A 27,694-nucleotide genomic window follows, 5' to 3' on the forward strand; every position below is an offset into this window, starting at 1 on the left:
GGCCCGTCTCAGCTGAGATGGCTCAGCTCCTCGGAGAGACAATTTTCCCTCCGTCCGGTAGATGGCAGTGTGAAGTCTGCGGCTGCCTCATTGCCGTACGGAATCGCTGCGGCTGTCGATGACGTTGCTCTTCAGATGAGTTGAGAAGCTGCCTGGTCGGTCGTTGGTCGGCCTGCGCTCGGCTCGCTCCTGGACGTTTGCAGCAAGTAGGTGCCACGCGAGATTGTTACGAACGGGAGAGAAGCGTGCATCGCAGCTTCGAGGCGCTGAGGGAGCGTGCGGGAGGTGGTTGGGTGCGCTCGCGTCGCCTCCGCTGCTTTCTTTCCTGCTGCGCCGTGCAGCGGGCACAAGTCGCCCCTCGATTTTATACCCAGGCAACATGGCCGCCAGTGTACGCGGCGAGTACCACAGAGCGAATGTGAGGCGGCCAAGAGCGACGAGCAAGAACGCGCAGTGGGTCGGGCGGACAGCTGCGTTTAAAACGGCGACGGATGCTCTTCGCGCTTGTGGGCTTCACGCGTCTGTGCTCACGGAAACGTTCTTATTTGTCCCAAGTGGTTTTTGAATCGGCCATAAGTATAAAGAAATGGTCTCACGTGACGATAAGTAGTCATATAGCGCCTTTGTTAGTCGAACTCCATCCCCGAGGTGCTTTACACTGCCGGGTCGGGTGAAACACGAGAGTCAGGAGTGAGCAATGGGGCTTGTACCTGTCACAGAGAACGTTTATGTAGCACCTTTCACCCTACATCCTCATTCATGTAATGTTAACGTACACGAGTCTAGTTAGTCCAGTTTCGTGTCAGGAGGGAGTGGGGAGCCAATCCGAGCTGCACAGGGTGTCCTACTTCTTTTGTTGTTATAGGTGTCCAAATGACATAGGCATGTGGGGTGGTGGGATTGAACCTGTCGCTTCATATAGAGGCTCTTATGTGGCCCTTTGTGTATGCCATACTGGGTATAGTTCAGACGGCAGGTACTGATGATGAGACCTGAAATGACAAAATGAAGTCTGTCACCTTGTCACTATATGGGGCCTTTCATCATGAACACAATTCCTGCCGTGTTATACTTACAGTACGGATGTTTGCTGATTGTGAGCATTCACACATGATGAGACTAAAATAGAAACACTTAGCTGGGGGACTTAGCCTGTCGGCCTGTGACTTTATATAGTGCCTTTCATTGTGAACACGATTTAGGGCATGTTATACTTACAATACGGATGTTTTCTGATTTCTACAATGTGAGCGCTCGCAGGTGATGAGACTTCATTCAAGGGGTAGGTGGTGGGATTGAACCTGCCACCTGGTGATTTTGTATAGCGCCTTTCATCATGAATACAGTTCAGGGGGTGTTATTCTTCCAGTGCGGATGTTTCCAGATTGTGAGCGCTCACAGCTGATGAGACTTCATAAAGGCCGTCAATGGTGGGATTGAATTTGTCGCCTTGTGACTTTATATAGTGCCTTTTGTCATGAGTACCATCATCTCCATTTCTGTATACAACTGTAGGAGTTCACAGGAAAAATCTCTGTAGCTGATGAGACTTCATAAAAGAAGCCGGTGGTGGGATTGGACCTGACATCTTGTAACTTTATATAGTGCCTTTCATCATGAACACGGCTGAGAGATAGTTATACTTACACTATGGAGATTTCCTGATTTTGACAATGTGAGCACTCATGGGTGATGAGATTTCATTTGGGGGTAGGTGGTGGGATTGAGCCTTGTCAGTATGTGACTCTATATAGTGCCTTTCATCATGAACACCACGAGGGGGAAGGGCATTCCACATGCCACACGGATGATTCCAGATATCCATAATGTCAGTACATGCAGATGGTGAGACCTGAATAAACTCCTTCAGGAAGTCAGTGGGCTTTGACCTGTCAGCCTGTGACGTTTATATAGTGCCTTTCCTATCTATCTATCTATCTATCTATCTATCTATCTATCTATCTATCTATCTATCTATCTATCTATCTATCTATCATATAGTGCCTTTCATATCTATCTATATTTATTATATAGTGCCTTTCATTTCTTTATATCTATCTGTGATATAGTGCCTTTCATATATCTGTGAAAAGTGCTTTAAGTATTGAGCAAAGCACCATATAAATATAAAGAATTATTATTTTCTATCTACCTACCTACCTACCTGTTTCATATAGTACCTATCACATATCTGTCTATTAATTATAAAGTGCCTTTTGCATCTAGTGTATCTATGTATTTCTTGTAACCAGTTAGTTACAGCACCCCAAACCTCAGACCCCACCACATAAACACAGGTCCCAGGTTCAAATGTAAGGTTTCTTATCATCAACTACCTGACATAAATCTTCTTTAATACACTTCAGCACAAATCCACAGTCTTTCTCTTTCTTCCTCTCCTGCTTCTCCTCCACCACTCATCCTCCCAGGCGAGTTTTGTCCTCCTTTCACCCGACTTCAACTCACCTGGATGAAGTTGAGAGGCTCCTTTTATCTCGGACCCAGGAGTACTTCTGGTGTCAGGGCTTAGCCTGATGGAAATACTTCCAGGTCAATCAGAAGTCTGAAAAAAATAATGGAGCACCCAAGAACTCCAACAGGGCTGCTCTGTGGGCACTACAACTCCCAGCATGCCTTGTGAAAAGCCACTGGTGTACCTGACAGCTATCAGTTCAGGGGAGCATGACGTTTGAACAATTGAGCTCCTCCTGCCCTTCCTTCAAGCTGGCCCTTCAGTTGTGTATTTTTCCTTCATGTAATCCTGCCGGGATGCCAGCATACCCACTCGTCAGATGGCTTCCTATGGTTGGATCCTCATGTAGGCATAGAACCTCCTGCCTTTCTTTACTCTCTTTATGCTTATTTGCCACCTGGGCCTCCCAGCCAGGTTCAGGAAGGGAGTCCATTCTGTCAGGATGCCAGTCTCTGCCAGCCTTTCACATCTATCTATCTATCTATCTATCTATCTATCTATCTATCTATCTATCTATCTATCTGTCTGTCTGTCTGTCTGTCTGTCTGTCTGTCTGTCTGTCTGTCTGTCTGTCTGTCTGTCTGTCTGTCTGTCTGTCTGTCTGTCTTTCTTTCTTTCTTTCTTCACACATTTATCTGTAGTTCTGGTGTTTCTTGAGGCCCGGCCAGAATGAGTGTGTAGTTGGTGGTGCCACACTTTCATTCCTCTTTCACGTCTGGTCACAAACTTCTAATTTTTCACACTTTTTCCCAAGTCTCAGGTGGGTCTTTCTCTTGCTGTTTAGCAAAACACTGTATGTGCTTTTATTTGGATCTTCTCACCCCCCTCCCAAAGAAGCCTGTTTTATGAAGAGCTCTTGAAATTGTGGAACCCCACCACACACACACACCCCTTCACTTCACTCCAGCTTCAGCCAAAGAGGATTGCAGACATTTCAGGCTGTGTTATATTCTCAATCACTAACAGCACACTGCACATTATACACTTGACTTGAGCATTCCTAGTTTTCATCCTCTTTCTTTCTCTGTACGTTTATCATTTGTTTGCTCAGAGGTTGATACGCTTCCTGAGCAACTCTTCTTTTATCCTCCCTAGCATCCTGCTTCTTCTCTTCTCTTCTCTTCTCTCATTGGCATCTTTTCACGTTAAAACTGATGAAGTTAGTGTTTGTGTTGCGTTTACTTAGTAGTTCCTTATTTTTCACTTAATCTGGCACTTAAGTCTTCAATCTGCCTCAATAATGATTTAAGATATGAAGAGGTAGAGGAAGTGACGGCGAAGGTGGGAGGGATGAGAACGACGCCCTGCTGGCCGCTGCTGAGAGTTGATTCTACAACAAAATAAAATAATAAGAGGAATAACTTTGGAGGTCAATCATCATCCCGAAAGCAGATAGTAGATGTCACGTATTATATGTGTACCAAATGTCAGGTCAATAGTTCAAACGGTTTGCGAGCGACAGGTGATGTAACATCCTGGACAGACAAATGAACAGCCACGGTAGCGGATTATACAGGAGGATGAGGACGTTTTCAGATTGTGAGCATTCACAGATGATGAGACTTCATAGAAACAGACAGTGGTGGGAATGAGCCTGTCACCTTGTGACTTTATATATAGCGCCTTTCATCAGCAACGTGATGCAGGCCTCATTAATTCTTGCAATACAGATATTTCCTGTTTTCTATAAAGTGAGCGCTCACAGGTGATGAGGCTTCATTCAGGGGGCAGGTGGTGGGACTGAGCCTGTAGGCCTGTGACTTTATATAGTGCCTTTCATTGTGAACCCCATTATAGGCTAGTTATACTTACAATAGTGACTTATGGTGATTTTATTTATTTGTTTTTTTACAATGTGAGTCCTTACAGGTGATGAGACTACATTCAGGGGGCAGGTGGTAGGACTAAGCCTGTCACCTTGTGACTTTATATAGTGCCTTTTTATTGCCTTTTTATTGGTAACACTATTCCAGGCTAGTTATACTTACAATAGGGACATTTGGTGATTTTATTTTTTTTATTTTTTTTTATAAATAATGTGAACACTCAAAGGTGGGGAGACGTCTTACAGAGATAGGGTGGTGGGATTGAGCCACTTCCTGACTTTATATAGTGCCTTTTAGAGTTACTTATTGAACTCTGAATGGTTTCTGCTGTGTGATTCCTCACCGGTGATGAAACTTCCTACTGGCACTTTAATCTCTTGACGGTGGGATGTCTGATTTCCAGTTAGTCCCTTCTCTCAGACTCCTCGGCCTCTAGAACTTTCTTTGTGAAAGGCCTCAGAGGGCTATTGTGGATCTTGACTTGGTGATCACACACACTTCGGTCCAAACTAAAGTTTAAATATCAGGACAGGGTCAGACGAGATCCCCTCTAGTGATATTCTGCAGCTGATTCAGATTTGAGGTCTTGATAAATGGAGGGGGTGCACTTGCTTTGCATTTCTGTTTTATTTCAATGATACAACGGCCAGAATGTGTAAATGTGGCCTGCTGTATGTTATTTTCGGTCACCTTTATCTATTGATGCTGTTTAAGTGAAGATTGAATCTTCACGTGTCCACTTAGGTTTAAACAAGGAAAAGCTTGTCATGGGGTGCGGTTACTTTTTCACATAGAAATGAAAACAATAACTGACCTCAAAATAAATCACATAGAATTAAAAAATGAAAAAGAAACAACACATCAGCCCACCAAGCACCACTAAGTGCTCCAGTGGTTTCTCTCTCTGGATGTTGCAGACCTCATTTTTTCCATTTTTTTTATCGTTTTGTTCTTGTCGTTTTCCATGCCGTGGTCCTTACTGAATTCTTCTTTTTTTTCAGCATCCACATTTTCTGCCTTGGACACCAGATCAGAGGCCCAACGCTACACATTCGGTCCTCAAAAGGCGCATCAGAAGTGCCACCATAACTGAATCGAAGACCATGGATCAGATTTCAGTGATCGTGAAAGAGGAGGAGCTTGAGGAGGAACAGGAGGAGGAAGAGGAAGAAGAAGAAGATGAGTATGAACAGGTGATCGTCAAAGTGAAAGAGGAGCCCATTGACAAGATGTTATCTTACCTTGATGACGACGAAGAAGAGGAGGATGATGACGACGACGAGCTGGGGGAAGAGCCTGAGCAAATGAAAGAGGAGGCCTGTAACGTGTGGGCAGTCCGCGTGAAAGAAGAAGAGTGCGAGATGCCTGTCGCGGAAGAGGGCGGCCCGATGATGGTGAAGGAGGAGGATTTCAAGTCCGAGTCTCTCCGCGAAAACACTTTTCCTGGTGCGGCGGGGACGGGTGGCTCGAATGCCCCTCTGAGGAGGCGGGAGGAGCAACCTTCATCTTCTGCACGTAAGTGGGGAGATGTTATCGTCATGGTCCACACTTTGGGTTTTTTTTTTATTTCAATGAATTTATTTTTTTGTATGGCATCTTCCACGGCCTCCAAACATAATGGCGGTAGCATTTTAGGGTGTGTTAGGAAGTTCAAGGGTCAGGGCTCGTATTCACCAAGGTAGGAATCGTGCTGAAAATCTGGTAGGATACTGCGCTAAGCTGCATGTAATTGTCAAGACATTGATCGTCGTGGCATCAAAAATAATCCAGTAACGAGTGCCCAGATCTGAAGACTGTGGCACACACACCCACACCAAAGGAGAGTTTAGCCCGATAACTGGCACGTTTATTTACCAAGGAATGATCCACAGCCATCTTTCCCACTGTTATGGTTGTGGGAAACGCTTCACAAAGTGAAAGTCACTGAGTAGAAATGAGTATAAGTCCAAGTATGCTGTCCCAGTGTTTAGATCGTGTTCCAGAGTAATGTGCTGTGCCATGCCGTGCAGTTAAAACCCATCAACCCCATCTTCTGGTGTGACTCTAGTTGTCTTAACTCCCCAGGAGTCTCCACCTGCCTTCTTGAACGTTGTAAAGTGTCACACGAAGCCCAAGGAGTTTGTGTAATGCAGAGCTCAGCCTACTAGTGTGACACTTCACTGTTAATCACCCATCCCGCCCCCTCCTCTCTTCTGGGTAATACGGTGGGCTGCTCCAGTACAATGTGTGCCCATGACTCCCAGTGTGTTGATATCGCTTGCAATTCCCATACGCGTGCTCATCCACACTTTATATGCGTGCTGATTTGCCTGAATGCAGCTTTGCTTTAACTTTACCTCATGTGGAAAGCAGTGGGGAAATGCATAAATGTGCAAATTGCCTCCCGCATTTGAAGAACTTCCAAAGTTGAGTGCAAAAATTTGAGAAATGGTTGTTTGTATCCTACACAAATCGGCGGTACCGCAAAAGCTAAAAACTCCAATGAAATTTTGGTCAGTTTTCAAGGGGCTGCTTTGACCATGCGGGGGTCATCTGAACCAAATGTTTTAATTTCGTCACATACGATACCAATGAACCGGCGTGCCAAGTCTGAGCCTGCTTGGTGGTTTACTTCTAGAGCTACGGACTTGTGAAATGTAATGAAAAAGTCTTGTTGGATAGAATCGACACCCCCAAGTGGACTGGCTGTATCTTGGAAAGTATCTATCTTACATCAAAAATGGGGATTATTGGGGGGGTCTCCTGAAGTGTGTGGGCCATTGGTTGATTTGACTTGGAATGACCCGGCTAGAGTTAAAAAAAACAGGAGGTTGGTGGTCATTGTTAAGTTTCTCACTTCAGTGGAACCAAAACTAAAGGGACCACCAGGCAAAGTGGAAAAACAAGTAAGGAATCGGAGATCAAAAAGATCGTCTGGATTCTTGGGGCTGTGATCTTCGACATGCACTGGGGTGCATTTCAGTCGAGAATGAAGCGTTCGGGATTCGGGTCATCACCTCCAAGTCTACAGTCGCAGTTCACTGCTTGGAAAAAGGTGGATTGCCCTGTGTTGGTTAGGATGGAGGTGCTACCTCAAATTTAAGGTATCACAAGTGAGGGAAGAAGGTCGTGAGAGATCGATGGGCGGAATCGGAGTGGAGTTAACAGTTATGTTGTACTCATCCGTCATGGAAAAGAGAGAGCTGAGTGAGCCGTAAAGTAAAGCTCTTGATTTACCAGTCGATCTACTGTCCTGCCCTCGCTTATGGCCGTGAGCTTTGGTTGGTGACCGAAAGAAATCGATTGTGGATCAAAGCCAGGGAGATGAGCGTCCTTCACTGGGAGTCTGAGCTCAGCCTCAAGGCTAATTTATACTTTTACGTTAAATCTGCGGCGTAACCTCCTTAAACAATGTGGTGCATCGCTGCAGACTGTGATATAGCGGGTCCGGACTCGAAATGGATAGCCGTTTTTTTTTTTATAAATAAACCAGGGGCTCAGCCCCCTGATTTCCTTGCTTGCCCACCTCCGGGTTTGGTTAACCAGATATACAATTTTGAGAGATTTTCATGGGAATTGTTACATTTGTATTATTTTCACTTTTACTTTAAAACTTTAAAATATTTGGAATTAACTTTTCTTCATGATCGCATTGAATTTTGATTCTGCATTTGGACTTTCATCGTGACAACGCAATATATAACTCCCCATAAGTGAATATCATTTCTTTCACACTAATAAGTAAAACAACTTGTTTAAATATTTGTTCATGCTCTTTCTTCGCTTAGTTGTTAACTTGTCATCTAGAGCATATAAAATTATTGTCCTGATAAAATTTATAAGAGCTGAGAGCGCAGGAAGTGTGTCTGCCAGAAGCATTCACACGACTGAGAGGCTAGATGTCCGTGGTCTTGTTTGAAAATAGTTGTAAGTAGGGCGTGACTTGAAAGAATCTCATGGCAGAAGTCTCTGTCTCACGGGACTTCATTCCGCACCAAAGTTTTTTAGAATCTTTTAATTCTCACTGGCAACACAAATTAGATGATCTACAATATCCAACTTAAAGTTTAAATCCAAACAATATATTCATTCTCTTTTCGCTGTTCTGTTATTTCACCGAGTAATAATTTCCGTTTGTTTACGTTAATGCGATCTTTACTATCCTTTTATTGAGACTTTTGAATGTTCGTACTTTCGTATCTCTAACCTGCTCTGCATGTGTACTGCATCAACATTTATGATTTCTTTACGACGTTCTACTCTGTCATCTACTCTTTGTCCTTTATTTCCGGCCCCGGGTGTGGACTCGTCTCGCGGGACGTATTAGTGTCTCTCCGAGAAAATCAAATCTCGTCTCCTTCCAAGATTTTTTTTTTATAATGGAGAGATAATCGGCAGCTTAAGGTGGGGGGGGGCGTGGTAGTGTGCCCAGAGCAGTTCCCTGGCGTGAGACGGCTGGGGCCATTTTCGCACTGAAATCGCCCGTGTCCGTAATTGATCCCGGGAACTGCTGATTGCCACAGCCATGCTGTGTCCCCATTATAAAAGGAGAAGCATGGGTGGGGAGAGAGAGGGAAAAGATCAGAGAAAAGAGGAAAGGCAGAAGGTGAAAGAGCCGGCATGGGAGCAGGACCCGCATGGACCCCTACAACTCTCTGATTGGCCAGTTTGGTACTGCATATTTCCTCTATATTTCATCTTCCGCCATTTTAAGTAGATCGAGAAAAGGCCCGTCGAAGAAGTTAGAAAATATATGCTTTTATATGATCCCTCATCACAACACTACAGAGGTAAGCAATTCATGGCGTGAAGTTTTGATTAACATCAGTTTGAAAGTTGATGGACGTATGAAAAGGTTGAAAAGGACAAATACAGAAGGAAATGTGTAGCAAGAGGAGTGGGCAAAACCTGCTTGCATTTTACACTATTATTACCAAAGCCTACGATAAAACTCGTAAACCCGGCCCCCCTTAAATTCCTTCGCACCTCTCCATCAGCATCTTTTGTCTTGTATATGTGTCAATAAGCATAAGCAGCCTGCTATACCATCCCCACCGCCGCAGAACGGGCAAGAAGTTCTCCCAGTTCAAGCCTTGATTATGTGGGAGTGACCTACCTAGAGTTGTAAGGGGAAATAATAGATCATTATTTGGAACATGTGCATTTCATGTGTGTTCCGTGTCTACTACAATCTGTGTAAACTCATTGTTAAAACAGAAACATTTCTCATGTTTTAACAATAAATGACAAAATGTAAACCTGACGTGTATAATGTGTGAAGGCTGATGGCCAAATATCAAATAAACACTTTCACAAAAGGTACAAGTGCAATATGATAGCTTCTGTGGGTCAGCGGTAAGAACTGCTGATTTATAATCCAGAGGTTGTGAGTTCGAAACCATCTCCCCTACAAATTTATGTTTTGAGTAGTGAGTAGCTGTTATTGTTAATATACATTAAACACATACATTTGGTTTGTGTCTGTAATGGCCAGTGTAAATTTATAGCACTTGTAAAAGTGTTTTTTTTTCTTCACTTTTATTCTCTCAGTCATGATCACGATACAAAACCCACCCACCCCAGGGATCTGATGCTGTTACTTTTTATCTGAAACTGGGAATAACTGTAGATGTGAGTGGTGTTTTGAGGAAATGGAACTGGACATTCTCTGATCTGGAGGGATAAAAGCTGACACACAAACACTGGTGAATCTACCTTCTTCATATCTCACAGTTGCTTGATTTTTTTTTTTTTTTGATTCAGATTTATTGAGTGTTCCTGCTCACGCTGAATTAGTATGCCCGTAATAATGCTGTAATTATATCCGGCCCGCGAGATCATTTTATATATTATTGTTATTAACGGCCCGGGGATATGAAGCGCTGGTAACACAATAAACTACAGATCCCATGATGCAGCGCTTCAGCTGCCTTGCCGAACACTTACCGCGTTAATCAAGTCTAGCTTATGATGCTGCAAGTTATTGCGAAGCTATCCCACACGATGCCAAAGAGAAAAGGTGATTCTGAAAATAGAGCCTTTAAAAACCGATGGGAGGCTGAGTATATGTTTACTGACATTGCCGGTAAACCCGTGTGTCTCATTTGTGGAGCTAATGTGGCTGTAATTACAGAATTTAATCTAAGATGGCACTATGAGACAAAACATCAAGATAACCTGAAAGACCTGAATGAAATGCAGAAGATACAGAAAGCAGAAGAGTTAAAAAAGAATCTGACACTTCAGCAGACGTTTTTACCCGAGCAAAATCACAAAGTGATTTCAAGTGAAGCTACTTTTATGGGAGACACAAATGCACCAGTGCAACTTGCCCCACTTTCCCTGTTGCCAAGTAATGTTGAACCAAGTCGACACAAAGGTGTTCCCAAATATGCACTTTGCTGATAAACTGAGCGCACTGCGCACTGAATTCGCACGGCGCTTTGGTGATTTTGAAGAACAAAAAAGAATTTTGAGTTGTTTCAAACCCATTTGCCGTCGATGTGGAAACTGCACCTGTGCAGATTCAGATGGAGGTGATTGAGCTGCAGTGTAATGGCACACTGAAGGCAAAGTACGATACTGCACGGCCCGCACAGTTTATTCACTCCATTCCCGCAGAAGTGCTTCAGCTCCGTCTACATGCGGCTCAAACCTTCTGCATGTTTGGTAGCACATATCTGTGTGAGAAGCTCTTCTCAGTGATGAAGACTAACAACACAGCACACAGGAGTCGCCTCACTGATGAGCACCTGCAGTCCATCCTGAGAATCTCCACAACACAGAACTTCACACCAAACAGAAACGAACTTGTGGCCAAAAAAAGATGCCAGGCGTCCGCTCTGATAAAATGACATAAGAGCAAAGACAACTGAATGATTTGGTTTGTTATTGCTGAAAAGAACACATTTTATTTATATTTCCAGGTTTTCTTATGCACCATGTTCATATTTGAATTTGTATAATTTTGTCAGGATATATTTTTATGGAGAGCAAAATCTTTTGGGATATTTAAAATTTAAGTTTATTTTTTATATAAAATTACATAAGAGTAAAGAAATTTCAATGTTTGTTCTTTTAACATTTACTTTATTTCTAACTTGTATAATTTAGACAGGATATATTTTTATGGAGAACAAAATATTATAAGTTATTTAAGGTTTGAGTTGATTTATTCCGGAATAATATTCTGTCGACTAAATAAAAATTCCTTCTATTTAAAATTTAAACAGAACTTGAACAGATACGATAGTTCATAATATCCACAGACTTGCACGTAAGAGCGGAGTCATCCGTTTTAACAAACAGCGTATTACACTGATACTGAAATAGCCTGCCCATTTAATTATTTAGGAATGGATAAATAAATTAAGATTTTGTACAAATAATGTTTTTCATTTTCTTCCTTCATGGATTCTGGCACCCCAGCAACAGTTGCTCGCACCCAAAGACTATATATATATATATATATATATATATATATATATATATATATAGGTGTGTGTGTGTGTGTATGTATATATGTAGATATGAATGCATATATACGTTTATATATATATATATATATATGTGTGTGCGTGTATGTGTATATATGACAACAACACTCATCACTCACAACAGTGACAAAACAATTACATTGACAATCAGGTTACATTATTTTCAAAATGTTTCCTTTTCTTTTTCATTGCTTCTTTAACACACTACTTCTCCGCTGTGAAGCGCGGGTATTTTGCTAGTATATGATATTTCTAAATGCTAAGTCGGCCCATGTTTCAGATTTGTGTGATCTGCCGCTTTTGGATGGAAGAACCTAGTAAGGAATGAAATTCCAACGGTTCTTTTGAAACCATACAGTCTACACAGAAGTACCGTGGACTGCAGAAGTTTGGGCACCTCAGGTCAAAATTTCAAGTTTCCGTGAATCATGAAGCGAGTAGAAGATGAACTAACCCCAATAAAGCATATAGTTAAGGAAGACGTATGCTTTTTGGCATTTTAAAAACGACTAGTTGATTATTTGCATTTCGTCCACTCCTGGGGGATGGAGAGAAAAGAAGCACTTTGCAGTAGTTTGGGCACACCAAGAGTTTTGAGATCTCAGACCTTGTGTTAGCTCCTCAGGGCTTTGGCTTGTTCACGCTCATCATTAGGGGTGTTCTGTATAGAATTCACACTAAAACATGGCATACGGACAACACTGCAAATATGAGTACGCACAAAACAATTCCAGATATGTAAAACTGCGTACGCCAAGCTCCACACACTTCACCTTTATAAATCCTATATAAATCCTAACCAATGTGAATTGTAGCATGCGCCTACAGCCCCACCCCAACTCCTCCCCGAATTTTGCATATTTAATCATCTTCCTTTGGCTGCTCCTGTTAGGGGTCGCCACAGTGGATCATCTTTTTCCATATCTTCCTGTCCTGTTCATCTTGCTCTGTCACCTCCATCACCTGCATGTCCTCTCTCACCACATCCGTAAACCTTTTCTTAGGCCTTCCTCTTCTCCTCTTACCTGGCAGCTCTATCTTTAGCATCCTTCTCCCAATATACTCTGCATCCCTCCTCTGCACATGTCCAAACCAACGCAATCTTGCCTCTCTGACTTTGTCTCCCAATCGTCCCACCTGAGCTGACCCTCTAATATCCTCATTTTTAATCCTTTGCATCCTCATCACACCCAATGCAAATCTTACCATCTTTAACTCTGCTACCTCCAGCTCTGTCTCCTGTGCCACTGTTTCCAACCCATATAACAAAGCTGGTCTCATTACTGTCCTGTAGACCTTCCTTTTCACTCTTGCTGATACCCGTCTTTCACAAATCACTCCTGACACTCTTATCCACCCATTCCACCCTGCCTGCACTCTCTTCTTCACCTCTCTTCCACAATCCCCATTACTCTGTTCTGTTGATCTCAAGTATTTAATCTCATCCACCTTTGCCAACTCTATTCGCCGCTTCCTCACCATTCCATTGACCTCCCTCTCATTCACACACGTATTCTGTCTTGTTCCTACTGACCTTCATTCCTCTCCTCTCATATCTCCACCTCTCCAGGGTCTCCTCAACCTGCTCCCTACTATCGCTACAGATCACAATGTCATCAGCAAACATCATAGTCCATGGGGACTCCTGTCTAATCTCATCTGTCAACCTGTCCATCACTATTGCAAATAAGAAGGGCTCAGAGCCGATCCCAGATGTAATCCCACCTCCAACTTGAATGCATCCGTCACACCTCACCACTTTCACATTTCCCTCGTACATATCCCGTACAACTCTTACATACTTCTCTGCCACTCCCGACTTCCTCATACAATACCACAGCTCCTCTCGAGGCACCCTGTCATATGCTTTCTCCAGGTCCAGAAAGACGCAATGCAACTCCTTCTGGCCTTCTCTAAACTTCAACATCCTCAGAGCAAACATTGCATCTGTGGTGCTCTTTCTTGGCATGAAATCATACTGCTGCTCACTAATCATCACCTCACTTCTTAACTTAGCATCCACTACTCTTTCCCATAACTTCATGCTGTGGCTTATCAATTTTATTCCCCTGTAGTTACTACAGTCCTGCACATTCCCCTTATTCTTAAATTTTGGCACCAGTACACTTCTCCACTCCTCAGGCATCCTCTTACTTTCCAAGATTCCATTAAACAATCTGGTTAAAAAACGCCACTGCCATCTCTCCTAAACACCTCCATGCTTCCACAGGTATGTCATCTGGACCAACAGCCTTTCCATTCTTCATTCTCTTCATCGCTGTTCCTACTTCCTCCTTGCTAATCCGTTGCGTTTCCTGATTCACTATCTCCACATCATCCAATCTCTTCTCTCTCTCGTTCTCGTCATTCATCAGCCTCTCAAAGTACTCTTTCCATCCTCTCAACACACTCTCCTCACTTGTGAGTACGTTTCCATCTTTATCATCCTAACCTGCTGCACATCTTTCCCAGCACGGTCCTTCTGTCTAGCCAATCGGTACAGATCTTTTTGTCCCTCCTTAGTGTCCGTAATGGTTTTGAATATGCAAATCAATTCAGATAGCCACTTTCCATTCTGTATTTTGTTAAAAGACAATGGCAAGAGCCCATGGAAAAAGAATTTCAGTGAATCCGAAGTGGAGGCAAGGAAAAACGTAATATTTGTTGGCTTAAGCAGTGGTTTAAGCAATGAAAGGAAGTTCTGGAGGGATACAGTGTGGAGGAGACACTCGACAGTTCAAGTTCAGAAAGTCACCACACCATGCCTGAAATAAAAAAGAGATGGTCAGACATCAAAGTCGCTGTGGAAAGGCGAGTCAGAGTCCACCATCTGTTTATTCTGTTTCAGACAATACTGCTAAGGGTGATCCCTGTGCCGAGGACACTGCCCCAGGTGGTGATGGTGCTGCTGTGCCCAGGATATCTTCTGATGCTGGCTGTGCACACATCTCCACCTCAGACACCGCTGTGTGCTTACAGTCGCAGTTTGGCCAATGAACTAAGGGCTGTACTGTGTGATATTGACCACAAATTAAATTAATTAGTTAAAAATGCATCTGATTACCTGTTTTTACATTCTGCTAATTACATTTAAATGAATTTGTAACGGTGTCCAATTTGAATGATCATCAGGTGGGTCAGAGTCAGGTTCATCATACCGCATCTCTTCAGGTACAGGCAAGCCACAATTGTGCCACATGATGTAGTACGCTACATGCTTGAACAACGCAACACACTTTCAGTGGACTGTAGAGAAGAACATGAATAGACTGGAAATGCTTCCTATTTACATAAGTAAATTCATTCTCTGAAAGCACCTTTATATTGTAGCATCAATGCCTGGTGCCACAATGGATCGATTCTCTGCTCTTTACATGGCCCTTTGAGGTGACTCGCTATCCTTTAAAGGACTGCTTGCCTTTTGCCACACTAATTGTAAAAAACACCTGCGACTGTGCGGAGTTGTCCTTTTTATAGGTTCTCCAGTTATAGATGATGTAATGCCATCTCCTTCATTTGGTGAATCATCCCTGGCTAATGTAACTTGTCGGGGTGATCCCTCCAATTACGAGGGATATCCAGAAAAAAAGGTTACAAGTGCCCTGGAGGGTGCAGGGAATTTTTTTTTTTCGAAGGTTGGCATACCTGCTTGTAGGGGGGTCCTAACGGTCAAAATAAGCCCGGGACCGCGTCAGTCAGTTGTGGAATGTCATCACAGCAAGCAAGTTTGTCAGCCTCTGCTGAGGCCGTTTGCTCCACCTACCGCCGATGCGAGATTCATTCGGTCATCAAGTTTCTCACTTTGCGTCGCGAATCTGCGGCTGAGATCCATCGTCAGCTTGTGGAAACGTATGGACCTGAGGTTATGTCACGTCAGCATGTTTACAAGTGGGTTAGGTCGTTCAAAGAAGGTCGCACTGACACTCATGACGAAGAAAAAATTCAAAGTTCAGCTTTCAGAGCGGAAGATTATAACATCTGTCTTTTGGGACAGAAAAGGGGTTTTGTTGGTGGATTTCATGGCCAAAGGGACCACCATCAATGCTGAAACATATTGTGAGACCCTAAAAAAATTTGAAAAAAAAGATTAAAGACAAAAGGAGGGGAATGCTGACTCGTGGTGTGTCCCTCCTTCACGACAACGCCAGACTCCATACCGCTCGTGTGACTCAGGACCTGCTTGTGTCCTTTGGATGGGATATTGTTAACCCCACCCACCCTATTCCCCGGACCTTGCGCCCTCAGATTTTCACCGAACTGAAAGAATTCTTGGGTGGGAAAAATTTTTCCAACGATGAGGAGGTGAAGGAAACAGTGGAGAAGTGGCTTTCGGAGGTGGAGCGGAGCGTATTCGACGAGGGTATAAAAAAGCTGGTGTCCAGGCTGAAGAAGTGCATTGAAGTTGATGGCGATTATGTTAAGTAATAAACACATATTTTGGAACATACCCTGTAAATTTGGTTGAAATATATTCATTTTTCGATTTTTAACAGCTGTTGTAACCTTTTTTTTCTGGATATCCCCCGTATATTTGGAAAAACAGACGTTGCTGCGAATTACACTTTGATTTTTGCCAGTTCAACCACAGTATAAAGAAATATTACCTATCTGAAAGACAAGCAGATAATACCACCCTATACAGCTGGCATGGCGTGACTCGGTGATGTTTGTAAAATACTTTATCAGTCCGCAGGTTCACGTTGAAAAGCTCCTGTGGCTAAAAAACCTGTGACTGGACAGAACTTGCAAAGGAGCAGGTAGAGCGCAAGTCCTCAAAGTGTGCTTTTGTAAAGCTGGCACCAGATCAGCAGACAGCGCCAAGAGGAGAGCTCAGGGAAATCAAAATCGACTTAACACTAGAATTACCACAGCCTACGAAAAAAACTTGTAGATTCGTCCCACCTTAAATCGCTTCTCACCTTTCCGCCAGCGTTTTTTGTCCTTTAAATGTGTTGACAAGCAGCAAGCAGTCTGCTATCACATTCCCCACCGGTGCACAGTTTTCTCTGTTTACCTTCGTGTCAGTTGCTTGTGAGTGAGAAGTCAAGCAAAATGACACCTTTTATAAATGCTATATCGTTATTTGGAACACTTGCATTTCATGTGTGTTCCGTGTGTACAACAATCTATATACAGGAAACGCATTGTTAAAACAGAAACATTTTTCATGTTTTAGTAATAATTGACAAAATGTAGACGTGAAGTGTATAATGTGTGAAGCCTGAATTCCAAATATCAAAGAAACACTTTCACAAAAGGTAGAAATTTAACAGAACAAGTGCGCTTTTATTCAAAAATGTATCTGCAGAAAAACAACCCGCGTTAGGGTGCGACAATGACACGCATTTGCTACTAGCGCTTCGGTGGTGCAGCGGTATCAACTGTTGACTGGTAATCTAAACTTCACAGGTTCGATCCCGGACGAGTCCGTTTTGAGAAGTGAGCTGCACGTATTTTTACTATTTTAGAATAAATACATACATTTGATCCCAGTCTGCAACAGCCGGTGTAATTTATAATGCTTGTAAAGGTTAGCTTTGTTTTGTTTTTATTCAGTTTTATTCTCTCAGCCGCGTTCACGATCCTAACCCCCGCCACCACCTCCGCATTTGACGCTGCTGTTTTCACATAGACACGCTATAACAGAGGTAAACCGTTCTTTGTATATAAGAGCCAAATCGATCTGGCATTTTTGTAAGTAACATATAAATGTTAATGTTTTGGGCACGTGCACCGACTTAGTTTGTTGGATCATGAACGCGGCTGAGAGAATAAAACTGAATAAAAAAAAACAAAGCTAACCTTTACAAGTATCATAAATTACACCGGCTGTTACAGACTGGAATCAAATGTATGTTTTTATTCTAAAGTAGTTAAAATACATGCAGCTCACTTCTCAAAACGGACTCATCTGGGATCCGTATTCTTCATCTGAAACTCCCTAAAACGTTTTCCATTCGTTCTCTATGGTATTTCTAAACCACTACCGATGCAATCTATTTTCTGCCACTTCTGTTTTGGGGGGCGCTGTTCTGCGCTTTTCGCCGCTCTGCCTGCCTGCAGTGTCTGCCTTCATAGACGTGCTGGACGTATTTCTTTTTTTTTTCTAAAGTAAATCGTTACGTTTAAAATGTCGATCGCGGTTATTTCTGTTGATTAATTAATGCTTTCTTTGATTATAGCTAATACTGTTATCAAGTGGTCGCTGTTTTTGCCTGTTGTGTACAATCAATCTAGCATCTTTCACATCTATCTCCGCTCTCACTGCCCGCTTGCCAGCGTGCCGCGTGTGTCTATTAATATGTGATTTCATGTATTTCTTTTTGACATAATTATCTGAGTTGTAAAATACCTATTATATATAACACGAAACTACTATATAGCTAATACTGTTATGTATCTGTCTAGTGCCTTCTCTGTCTGCCTATTATATAAGTGCGTTCCCTATGTAACCATTTATCTAGTGCCTTTCACGTGTGAATTTACTCTTACTGCCTGCTTGCTTTTCTGCAGCACCTGTCATATAGTGCCTTTCCTATCTACTTACCTACCCACTCCTGACAGTTTTATCTCTTCTATTATACAGTGCCTTCCCAGTTTATCTATCTAGTAACGCCTTTGTCTGTACATTATTCAGTGATCTGTCTGACAGTGTCTGTCTTACAGAACATAAAAATAATAACAGTTATAAGGACACTAGTTCATGTAAATTGCAGTCTCAATTTTTAAATATTTTAAAAACTGCATCCCACATCTATTATACAGTGACTTCCCTATTTAACTGTCTATCTAGTGCCTTTCAGATCTATATGTACTCTAACGGCCTTCTAGCTTTCCTGCAGCATGTGTTGAATAATAAACAGACTGAATCATTTTTCATTTGTTTTATTGACATAAATCTCAGATACACACAAACACACACACACACATATGATGTGTGTATATATATATATATATATATATATATATATATATATCTATATCTATATCTCTATATATCTATACGTGGACAAAATTGTTGGTACCCTTCAGTCAATGAAAGAAAAACTCAAAATGGTCACAGAAATAACTTTAATCTGACAAAAGTAATAATAAATAAAAATTCTATGAAATTTAACCAATGAAAGTCAGACATTGATTTTCAACCATGCTTCAACAGAATTATTTAAAAAATAAACTCATGAAACAGGCCTGGACAAAAATGATGGTACCCAACTTAATATTTTGTTGCACAACCTTTTGAGGCAATCACTGCAATCAAATGATTCCTGTAACTGTCAATGAGACTTCTGCACTTCTCAGCAGGTATTTTGGCCCACTCCTCATGAGCAAACTGCTCCAGTTGTCTCAGGTTTGAAGGGTGCCTTTTCCAGACGGCATGTTTCAGCTCTTTCCAAAGATGCTCAATAGGATTGAGGTCAGGGCTCATAGAAGGCCACTTTAGAATAGTCCAATGTTTTCCTCTTAGCCTTTCTTGGGTGTTTTTAGCTGTGTGTTTTGGGTCATTGTCCTGTTGCAAGACCCATGACCTGCGACTGAGACCAAGCTTTCTGACACTGGCCAGCACATTTCTCTCTAGAATCCCTTGATAGTCTTGAGATTTCATTGTACCCTGCACAGATTCAAGACACCCTGTGCCAGATGCAGCAAAGCAGCCCCAGAACATAACAGAGCCTCCTCCATGTTTCACAGAAGGGACAGTGTTCTTTTCTTGATGTGCTTCATTTTCCGTCTGTGAACATAGAGCTGATGTGCCTTGGCAAAAAGTTCAATTTTTGTCTCATCTGTCCATAGGACATTCTCCCAGAATCTTTGTGGCTTGTCCACATGTAGTTTGGCAAATTCCAGTCTGGCTTTTTTATGATTTGTTTTCAACAATGCTGTCCTCCTTGGTCGTCTCCCATGAAGTCCACTTTGGCTCAAACAACGACGGATGGTGCGATCTGACACTGATGTTCCTTGAGCTTGAAGTTCACCTTGGATCTCTTTAGAAGTTTTTCTGGGCTCTTTTGTTATCATTCGTATTATCCGTCTCTTTGATTTGTCATCAATTTTCCTCCTGCGGCCACGTCCAGGGAGGTTGGCTACAGTCCCATGGATCTTAAATTTCTGAATAATATGTGCAACTGTAGTCACAGGAACATCAAGCTGCTTCGAGATGGTCTTATAGCCTTTACCTTTGACATGCTTGTCTATAATTTTATTTCTAATCTCCTGAGACAACTCTTTCCTTCGCTTCCTCTGGTCCATGTTGAGTGTGGTACACACCATGTCACCAAACAACACAGTGACTACCTGGAGCCCTATATATAGGTCCACTGACTGATTACAAGATTGTAGACACCTGTGATGCTAATTAGTGGACACACCTTGGATTAACATGTCCCTTTGGTCACATTATTTCTAGGGGTACCATCATTTTTGTCCAGGTCTGTTTAATGAGTTTATTTTTTTAAATAATTCTGTTGAAGCATGGTTGAAAATCAATGTCTGACTTTCATTAGTTAAATTTCATAGAATTTTTATTTATTATTACTTTTGTCAGATTAAAGTTATTTCTGTGACAATTTTGAGTTTTCTTTCATTGACTGAAGGGTACCAACAATTTTGTCCACGTGTGTGTGTGTATATATATATATATATATATATATATATATATATAAAAAAACTAATATATTGCTAATGCTGAGATTTATCTGTCTAGTGCGTTCTCTGTCTGTTTTCTTATATAGTGCCTCTGCTGTCTGCCTATTATACAGCGAATTCCCAATCTGTCTGTCTGTGTAGTAATAATAGTATTTGGTTTCCCTTTCTGCCTAGTATATAATGTCTTTCCTATCTATCTGTCTTATATAATGCCTTTCATGTCTGTCTATCTACCTGTCTAGTGACTTCTCTGCCTGTATATTATTTACTGTATACCCTGTTTTTTCAGACAGTTTTGTATCTGTTATACAGTGCCTTCCATATCTGTCTGTCTGTCTAGTGCTTTTCACATCTACATGTACTCTCACTATCTTTTTGCCTTCCTAAAGTATCTGCTGATTAATAAAAAGGCTGTACCATTTTTCATTTAGTAGTGCTTTCTCTGTCTGTCTTTTACACAGTGAACTCCCTGTCTATCTATATAGTAATAACAGTAATTTTATTATTATATAGCAGCTTCCCTGTCTGCCTATCATATAGTGCCTTTTCTTCCTATCTATATATCTATCCCCTTAGCTGTTTTTTTTTTCAATATTTCTATTATACAGTGCCTTCCCTGTTTATTTATATATCTAGTGCCTTGTCTGTCTGTCTGTCTGTCTCTCTATTACGCAGTGCTCTTTCTGTCTGTGTGTTATGGATCTTAAAAATAACAGTTATAAGGACACTTGTTCATGTTAATTGCAGTCTGAATTGTTAAAAAATATTTTAAAAGGAGCATCCAACATGAAAATACAACGATCTGATTGAGTGACAGTGCATACCAATTTATAAATTTTATATCCGTTTGAGGTTAACAAGGAAAGAAAAATAACACTTTATCCCCAGCGGAGAATCGAACTCGGGTTTCTGAGACACGGCCGCTGAACCCGTGAAGTTTAGATTACCAGTCAACAGTTGATATCGTTGCACCATCGAAGCGTTCGTAGCAAATGCGTGTCAATGTCGCACCCTAATGTGGGTTGTTTTTCTGCAGTTATATTCTTGAATAGTAGCGCACCTGTCCTGTTATATTTGTACCTTTTGTGAAAGTGTTTCTTTGATATTTGGACTTCAGGCTTCACACCTTATACACATGTCGTAAATGTAAGATAGATGGTCCTTGGCTGTGTGTGGGAACTGTTAACATTTGAATCTGATGATTGTATGTAGCTTGGAACTGACGTGTCTGTACTATTCTGTCCTCTGCATCTTTTGGATGTTGAAAAGAGATACCATCATGCAGCAACATGTGGACACTGGCCAAGATTGGAAAAAAACCAACCGCATGGAGGTATGCAAATAAATAATGTTGCATTAGAGCAACAACGTTTTCTGAAATGTACAATACAGGTCATAAAATGAATTATTCCAAATGTCATATATATCTATGTCTCTCTTTTTTTGTCAAAGCAGCTTTGACATCATGGATCAGAAGGTGCATACTAATTCAGCGTGAGCAGGAACACTCAAGAATAAAACTGAATAAAAACAATTCACATCCACAGTCATTCTAAGTCATGCATAACACTCGCACCCATATCCACAATTTTCCCAGTCTCGTTCGCACACAAAATCTGACACGGTTTTCAAATAAAGAGGGGGTATAACAAAATAAGTTTGTACCTACCACATCTTTATCTGAAAAAGGCGTCACGTTGGGGGTGTTGTGGAAGCTTGATCATGAGAGAATAAATCTGAAAAAAAAAAAAAAATCGACAAGTACTATAAATTTACAGACGCAAATCAAATGTATGTTTTTATTGTATGATGTAAACAATAAGAGCAGTTCACTACTCAAAATGGTAAAATTGGGAAGCAACTGAAATCGAAACCGCAACCTCTTGATTGAAAGGCAGCAGTTTTTAGCATTGCGCCACGCAAGCTGTCGTATCAACCGCCTCCCGTAACCTGCTTTTGTTTTTTCATCGGTTAAATTCTTGAATAAAAGTGCACTTGTTTTGTTATACTTGTACCTTTTGTGAAAGTGTTTATTTCATATTTATATTTCAGGTTTCACACATTATAGTTTCATGTCTACATTTTGTCAATTATTAGTAATACATGAAAAACTTTTCTGTGTTAACATTTTTACAGAGATTGTTGATGACACTGAACACACGTGAAATGTATGTATTCTAAATGACGATGTATTTTTTACCCAATAAAGCTCCGGCACTTCACTCGAAGATAAACACTGAGCACTGAGAAACTTCTTTGCAAAAAACTGCGGCGGTGGGTGGGGGGATGGAATGGCCGGCTGCTTGTCTTAATCGGCACATTTAAAGGACCAAAGACGCTGAGAGAGAGGTGCAAACGGATTTAAGGTGGGCCATATTTTCGAGTTTTCTCATAGGCTGTGGTAATTCCAGTGTTAAAAGCCAGTCGTCATCATCTATAATTACACACTGTCTTCTAACAATGCTAAAACAGCCATGATAGCTGGAATAGTTTGGCCATTCTGTGCAAGATTGTATTATTACGGAATGATTACAATCAAGTGCCTTAAATTTGTGAACGGTATGCAATTTATTTTGATGTATATGATAAAAGCCTGCATCAGGGATGTTCATATGAAAAAGAAAGGTACAAGACACAGGAAGAGTAGCGCCTCTGTGATGCTGGGTGCTGCCCATTTGGACAACCGAGCAGAAAAGTGCATGTGCATGGTGTGTGGCTGCTGTGAAAATGTTTAGATTTTAGTACATCTCAAAGTGATTGTGGAAACGGACAGGCATACACAACATTCTTGTGTGTATACATTGTTTATACATTAGGTCCCAGGAAAGACCAGGGGCCTCATGTATAAACGGTGCGTATGCACAGAAATGTTGCATAAGAACGTTTCTATGTTCAAATCGCGATGTATAAAACCTAAACTTGGTGTAAAGCCACACACATTTCCACCGTACCTCATACCCTGTCGTACGCAAGTTCTCCGCTCAGTTTTGCAGACTGGTGGCACCCAGCGTCAAAGCAGTGCAACTGTTCCTGTGTGGTTCATCTTTTTCAGATCCACGTCCCTGACGCGGCTTTCTAAATACACTAAAATTAACCGCATATTGTTCATTAGTTTAATGCATCTGATTGTAATTAACCAGTAACAACATAATGGTGCATGGAATGGTCAAACTATTCCAAATACCATAACTGCTGTAATGTTGTTACTGTCACTGCACCTTCATCTTCTTTCAGCTGCTCCTGTTAGGGATTGCCACAGCGGATCATCTTTTTCCATATTACTCTCACTGCACCACTCAGAGAAGCTGATCGGAAAAAACAGAATTGTCTGTATACAGCATCAAGCACACGCTGCCTCAGCCATGCTTCCTATTTGAACTGCTTCTCACATGGCAAATGTTTCAAACCTTTCAGAAAAAATTTCATCCCAACAGCTCTAAATGCACTCAATCAGTCCACCAGCTGCTCCTTGTAGAACTGTTAGTACTTATAAGTTGAATCACCTCACTGTAAACTTACACTACTGTACAGTTATAATATCGCACAACCTGAGCCACTTTATAAAGCGCGTATTTACTTATGATGACGATATAATTTTTAAGATGAAATGCTGCAAAATATGTTGATTATATTATACAGATAAAACTTTAACTTTATTTAAATAATCTATATTGTTAATAATTAAAGGACACGGTGTTGCTGGGCTAGCAAGGATCTGGCACTCCGCTCACTCCGTTCACGGATTGTTCCTGCCTCTCACTGTATGCTTCACTGGGACTGGCATGAAGGATAGGATAATTAAACATGTACTACGAAGATATTTCAATGTTCCTTTTGAAGAATTAACTTTATAAGCTTAGAAATGGCTTAGCGTCTATTACAGAGGTGATTGTGTGGCAATCAGTTACTTGGATAAAGAAAAGGAAGGACAGGAATTGAAGGTTAGTACATTTGAAAGAGACAGTACTGCAGGGGCGTCCTTAGGCATGTGCAAACTGAGCACCTGCACAGGGCCAAATCCCAGGGGCCGCCACACCAATATATATTGAATATAAAACAGAAAGAGAAAATAACGACACAGCAAAAAATGCAGCGTCAAATTTCGGCAAAAGTTAAACGCTTATGTCATGAGCATAAGGCGGCTATGCAGTGTCCGCAACGGACATGGCCATCCGCCGTGCATATGATACCATATTGACATTGGAGAGCAAAGGGGCCACCGATTCTTTCTCTGCCCAGTGCCGCCACGGGCCTAGAGCCACCCCTGAGTACTGCTGCAAAAAATTATTTCATTGAAGGTAAGTACGGTATTCGCTCAAATTCTTCCATTTTTCCCTCTTGCTTTTCCCATTGTCTTTTCACAGAACACTAAGCTTATGGGCTATTTATATTGATTTGCATATTCAAAGAGGCGTATTTCTGGGAGGAGTTGGGGCAGGACAGCAGGCGCTTGCACGAGCATTACTTTTCACGCTGACCAGGATTTATGTAGCGGAAGAACTTGGAAGTTGTCGAACGCACAGATTTATGCATCTGGATTTTTCTGTGCGTAAGCACATTTAGGCTTTTGTGCTTACGTCATGTTATAGTGTGAGTTCTATGCACAGCGTTATTCATGAGGCCCCAGGTGATGCAGATTTTAAAACTGTATAAATTCTCGAGACACCTCAGGCCTTGTCCCAGCAAGCAGGCAGTAGAGTCTTAGTAACTGACTAAAGAACTTCTCCATATTAACCACATGAATTGCAAGATTAGAATTCATAAGCAAGATGCCTTTTTTATATTAGAGAAAAAGTTTGTCTAAGTTACTGTAATTTGTTTTTTTTTTTTTTAAATCTATCTATCTATCTAATCCTGCCAACTACGGTAAACTACCTATCTGTCTCTCTGTCTGTCTATCTTCTATTATTCTTATTTTACTAATAAATTGTATTATTAATTTTTTTTGTAGCAACTTATTATTAAACAGTAAGTCCATTTCCACATTCGGATCACAAAAGTGAAAGTGTTAATGTAGTCTTTTGCCGATTTATTAATCTCCTTCATGAATTGTACAGATCTCTTTATATTGCTTTTTTATTGCCTGAGATTTGAAACCGAGATCCCCAACTTGAAATTATATTTGGTGGTTGGGGAAATGTGCAAAAGAAGAATAAAATTCCTTAATAAGATGAGATAAAAAGGCTAGGTGCATTTTTTAAGAATGTCACATTAATCAGGACTTCTGCGTTCTCTCCGATGCCAGGCCCCCGTTAGTTTAGCTGTATTTTGGCATGCTTGGAGTTCTTAATTTTAACATACAAAATGCATGTTGTTTAATTTTTTTAATGTTGGGAGGCTGTGGTTGTGGAGAGTCATATTCCAGAGTTTTGTATGTGCTGATTTTTTTTTTAGTGAGGCGAAAGAGAGGAGAAGTTGCCGAAAGTCTGGATGACCTCAACGTCATGGTGATTCCCACCGACTTTCCAGAAAGTGAGGACGCCTATTTTGATTCCAGATCGGGAACTCCTTACCAGCATGACAACCTCCAAAATGGCAGGAATCAGGACACCACAGCCGATAACGAGTTTAACGATAACACCAAAAATTTTTATGAGTGTGCGGACTGTGGGAAGAAGTTCTTGCAAAAGCGTTACCTCAGCATACACGAGAGAAGTCACACCGGGGAGAAGCCGTACCACTGCAATGATTGTGGAAAGTCATTTGCATGTAAAGCGTATCTCCAGACGCACCAGAAGATTCATGCCGGAGTGAAGCCATACTGCTGCAGTGAGTGTGGCAAAACATTCACACACAAGAGTTACCTTCGGCAGCATCAGCGCATTCACACCGGCAAGAAGCCGTACTGCTGCACCGATTGATGAAAAGCGTTTGTGTGTAAGGCGTACCTCCAGACTCACCAGAAGACTCATTCCGGAGAGAAGCCGCACTGCTGCACGGAATGCGGGAAGCGTTTTATTCACAAGCGCCACTTCCTGGAGCACCTGAAGACGCACAGTGAAGACAAGCCATTTAGCTGCAGTGAGTGCGGGAAGAGTTTCACAGACAAAAGAGCCCTTCAGCACCACCAGAGGTGTCACACCGGTGAAAAGGCCTTCTTCTGCAAGGAGTGTGGAAAGACGTTTGCCTACAAGAACAGCCTCAAATTCCACGAGCGAATTCACACCGGGGAGCGGCCGCACTGCTGTACGGAGTGTGGGAAGAGCTTCATTCGTAAAATCGACCTTCAGCGACATCATCTGTCACACACCGGCGAGAGACCCTATGGCTGCGTGGAATGCGGAAAGAGGTTCACAAAGAAAAGAACCCTTCAGCACCATCAGCGGCTTCACAGCGGAGACAAGATATTCAGCTGCAAGGAGTGCGGGAAGACCTTTGCCTACAAGTACAGCCTCAAAGGCCACCAACAGATTCATAATGGCGACAAACCCCATTCTTGTAGCGATTGTGGAAAGAGGTTTATACGTAAAAATGACCTCCTGCAGCATCAGAGAATCCACACCGGAGAGAAGCCACACAGCTGCCCCGTGTGTGGGAAATGCTTTCGAGTGGTCGGCGGACTACAAGAGCATTTGGTGATTCACACTGGGGAGTATCCGTATTTCTGTAACCAGTGTGGGAAAAGGTTCAGACTGAAGGGGAAACTTCAGCAGCATCAGAGGATTCACAGTGGGGAGCGACCATTTTGTTGCCAAGATTGCGGGAAGACCTTCATCTACAGCCGGTACCTTCAACACCACATGAAAATTCACACCGGGGAGAAGCCATACTCCTGTGTTCACTGCGGGAAGAAATTTACACACAAATGTAATCTTCGGCGACATCAGGTTATCCACACGGGAGAGAAGCGGTTCTTTTGCATGGACTGTGGGCAAGGATTCACCTATAAAAGTACCCTGCAAGTCCACCAGAGGATCCACACCGGCGAGAAGCCCTACTCTTGTACTGAATGTGGGAAGAGATTCCGCGTGTCAAACACTCTTCTGAAGCACAGGAGAATCCATGCCAAGAACCTGGCCTCAAACGTGGCAGAGAAGCTTGCAGGAGAGTGACCGCTCGGTCTGTGTTATTGATGTGACTCTTTGGGGGTTAAATTGACATATCTGCAAGCTGTACATGTGTCCACCTGCATGATCCGAGGCATCTTCTCTGTTCTTGTTTAAAGGGATTTCTTGGGTGGAGACCTCCCTCGGTAATCCCTGAAGACCAGGACATTTGTGACTACAGAGCTGTTACAGATCACTTCACGTTCATGGGTGAATTCTGTGAGCACT

The 27,694-nt window shown here is 42.0% G+C and overlaps 2 protein-coding genes across 2 annotated transcripts; both read left to right on the forward strand.

The window, feature by feature from the left end:
• LOC120528343 (zinc finger protein 22-like) lies at positions 1-26,293 on the forward strand. The gene is made up of 3 exons (XM_039752477.1): positions 1-206; positions 5,301-5,814; positions 25,815-26,293. The coding sequence occupies exons 2-3, from the start codon at positions 5,403-5,405 to the stop codon at positions 26,279-26,281; spliced, it is 879 nt and encodes a 292-aa protein (XP_039608411.1). The 5' UTR covers positions 1-206; positions 5,301-5,402; the 3' UTR covers positions 26,282-26,293.
• On the forward strand, positions 26,281-27,472 carry LOC120528962 (gastrula zinc finger protein XlCGF26.1-like). The gene is made up of 2 exons (XM_039753031.1): positions 26,281-26,289; positions 26,387-27,472. The coding sequence occupies exons 1-2, from the start codon at positions 26,281-26,283 to the stop codon at positions 27,470-27,472; spliced, it is 1,095 nt and encodes a 364-aa protein (XP_039608965.1).
• Positions 27,473-27,694: the final 222 nt, after the last annotated feature.

This window comes from Polypterus senegalus, chromosome 4 (genome assembly GCF_016835505.1).
Source record: "Polypterus senegalus isolate Bchr_013 chromosome 4, ASM1683550v1, whole genome shotgun sequence".
NCBI lineage: Eukaryota > Metazoa > Chordata > Cladistia > Polypteriformes > Polypteridae > Polypterus > Polypterus senegalus.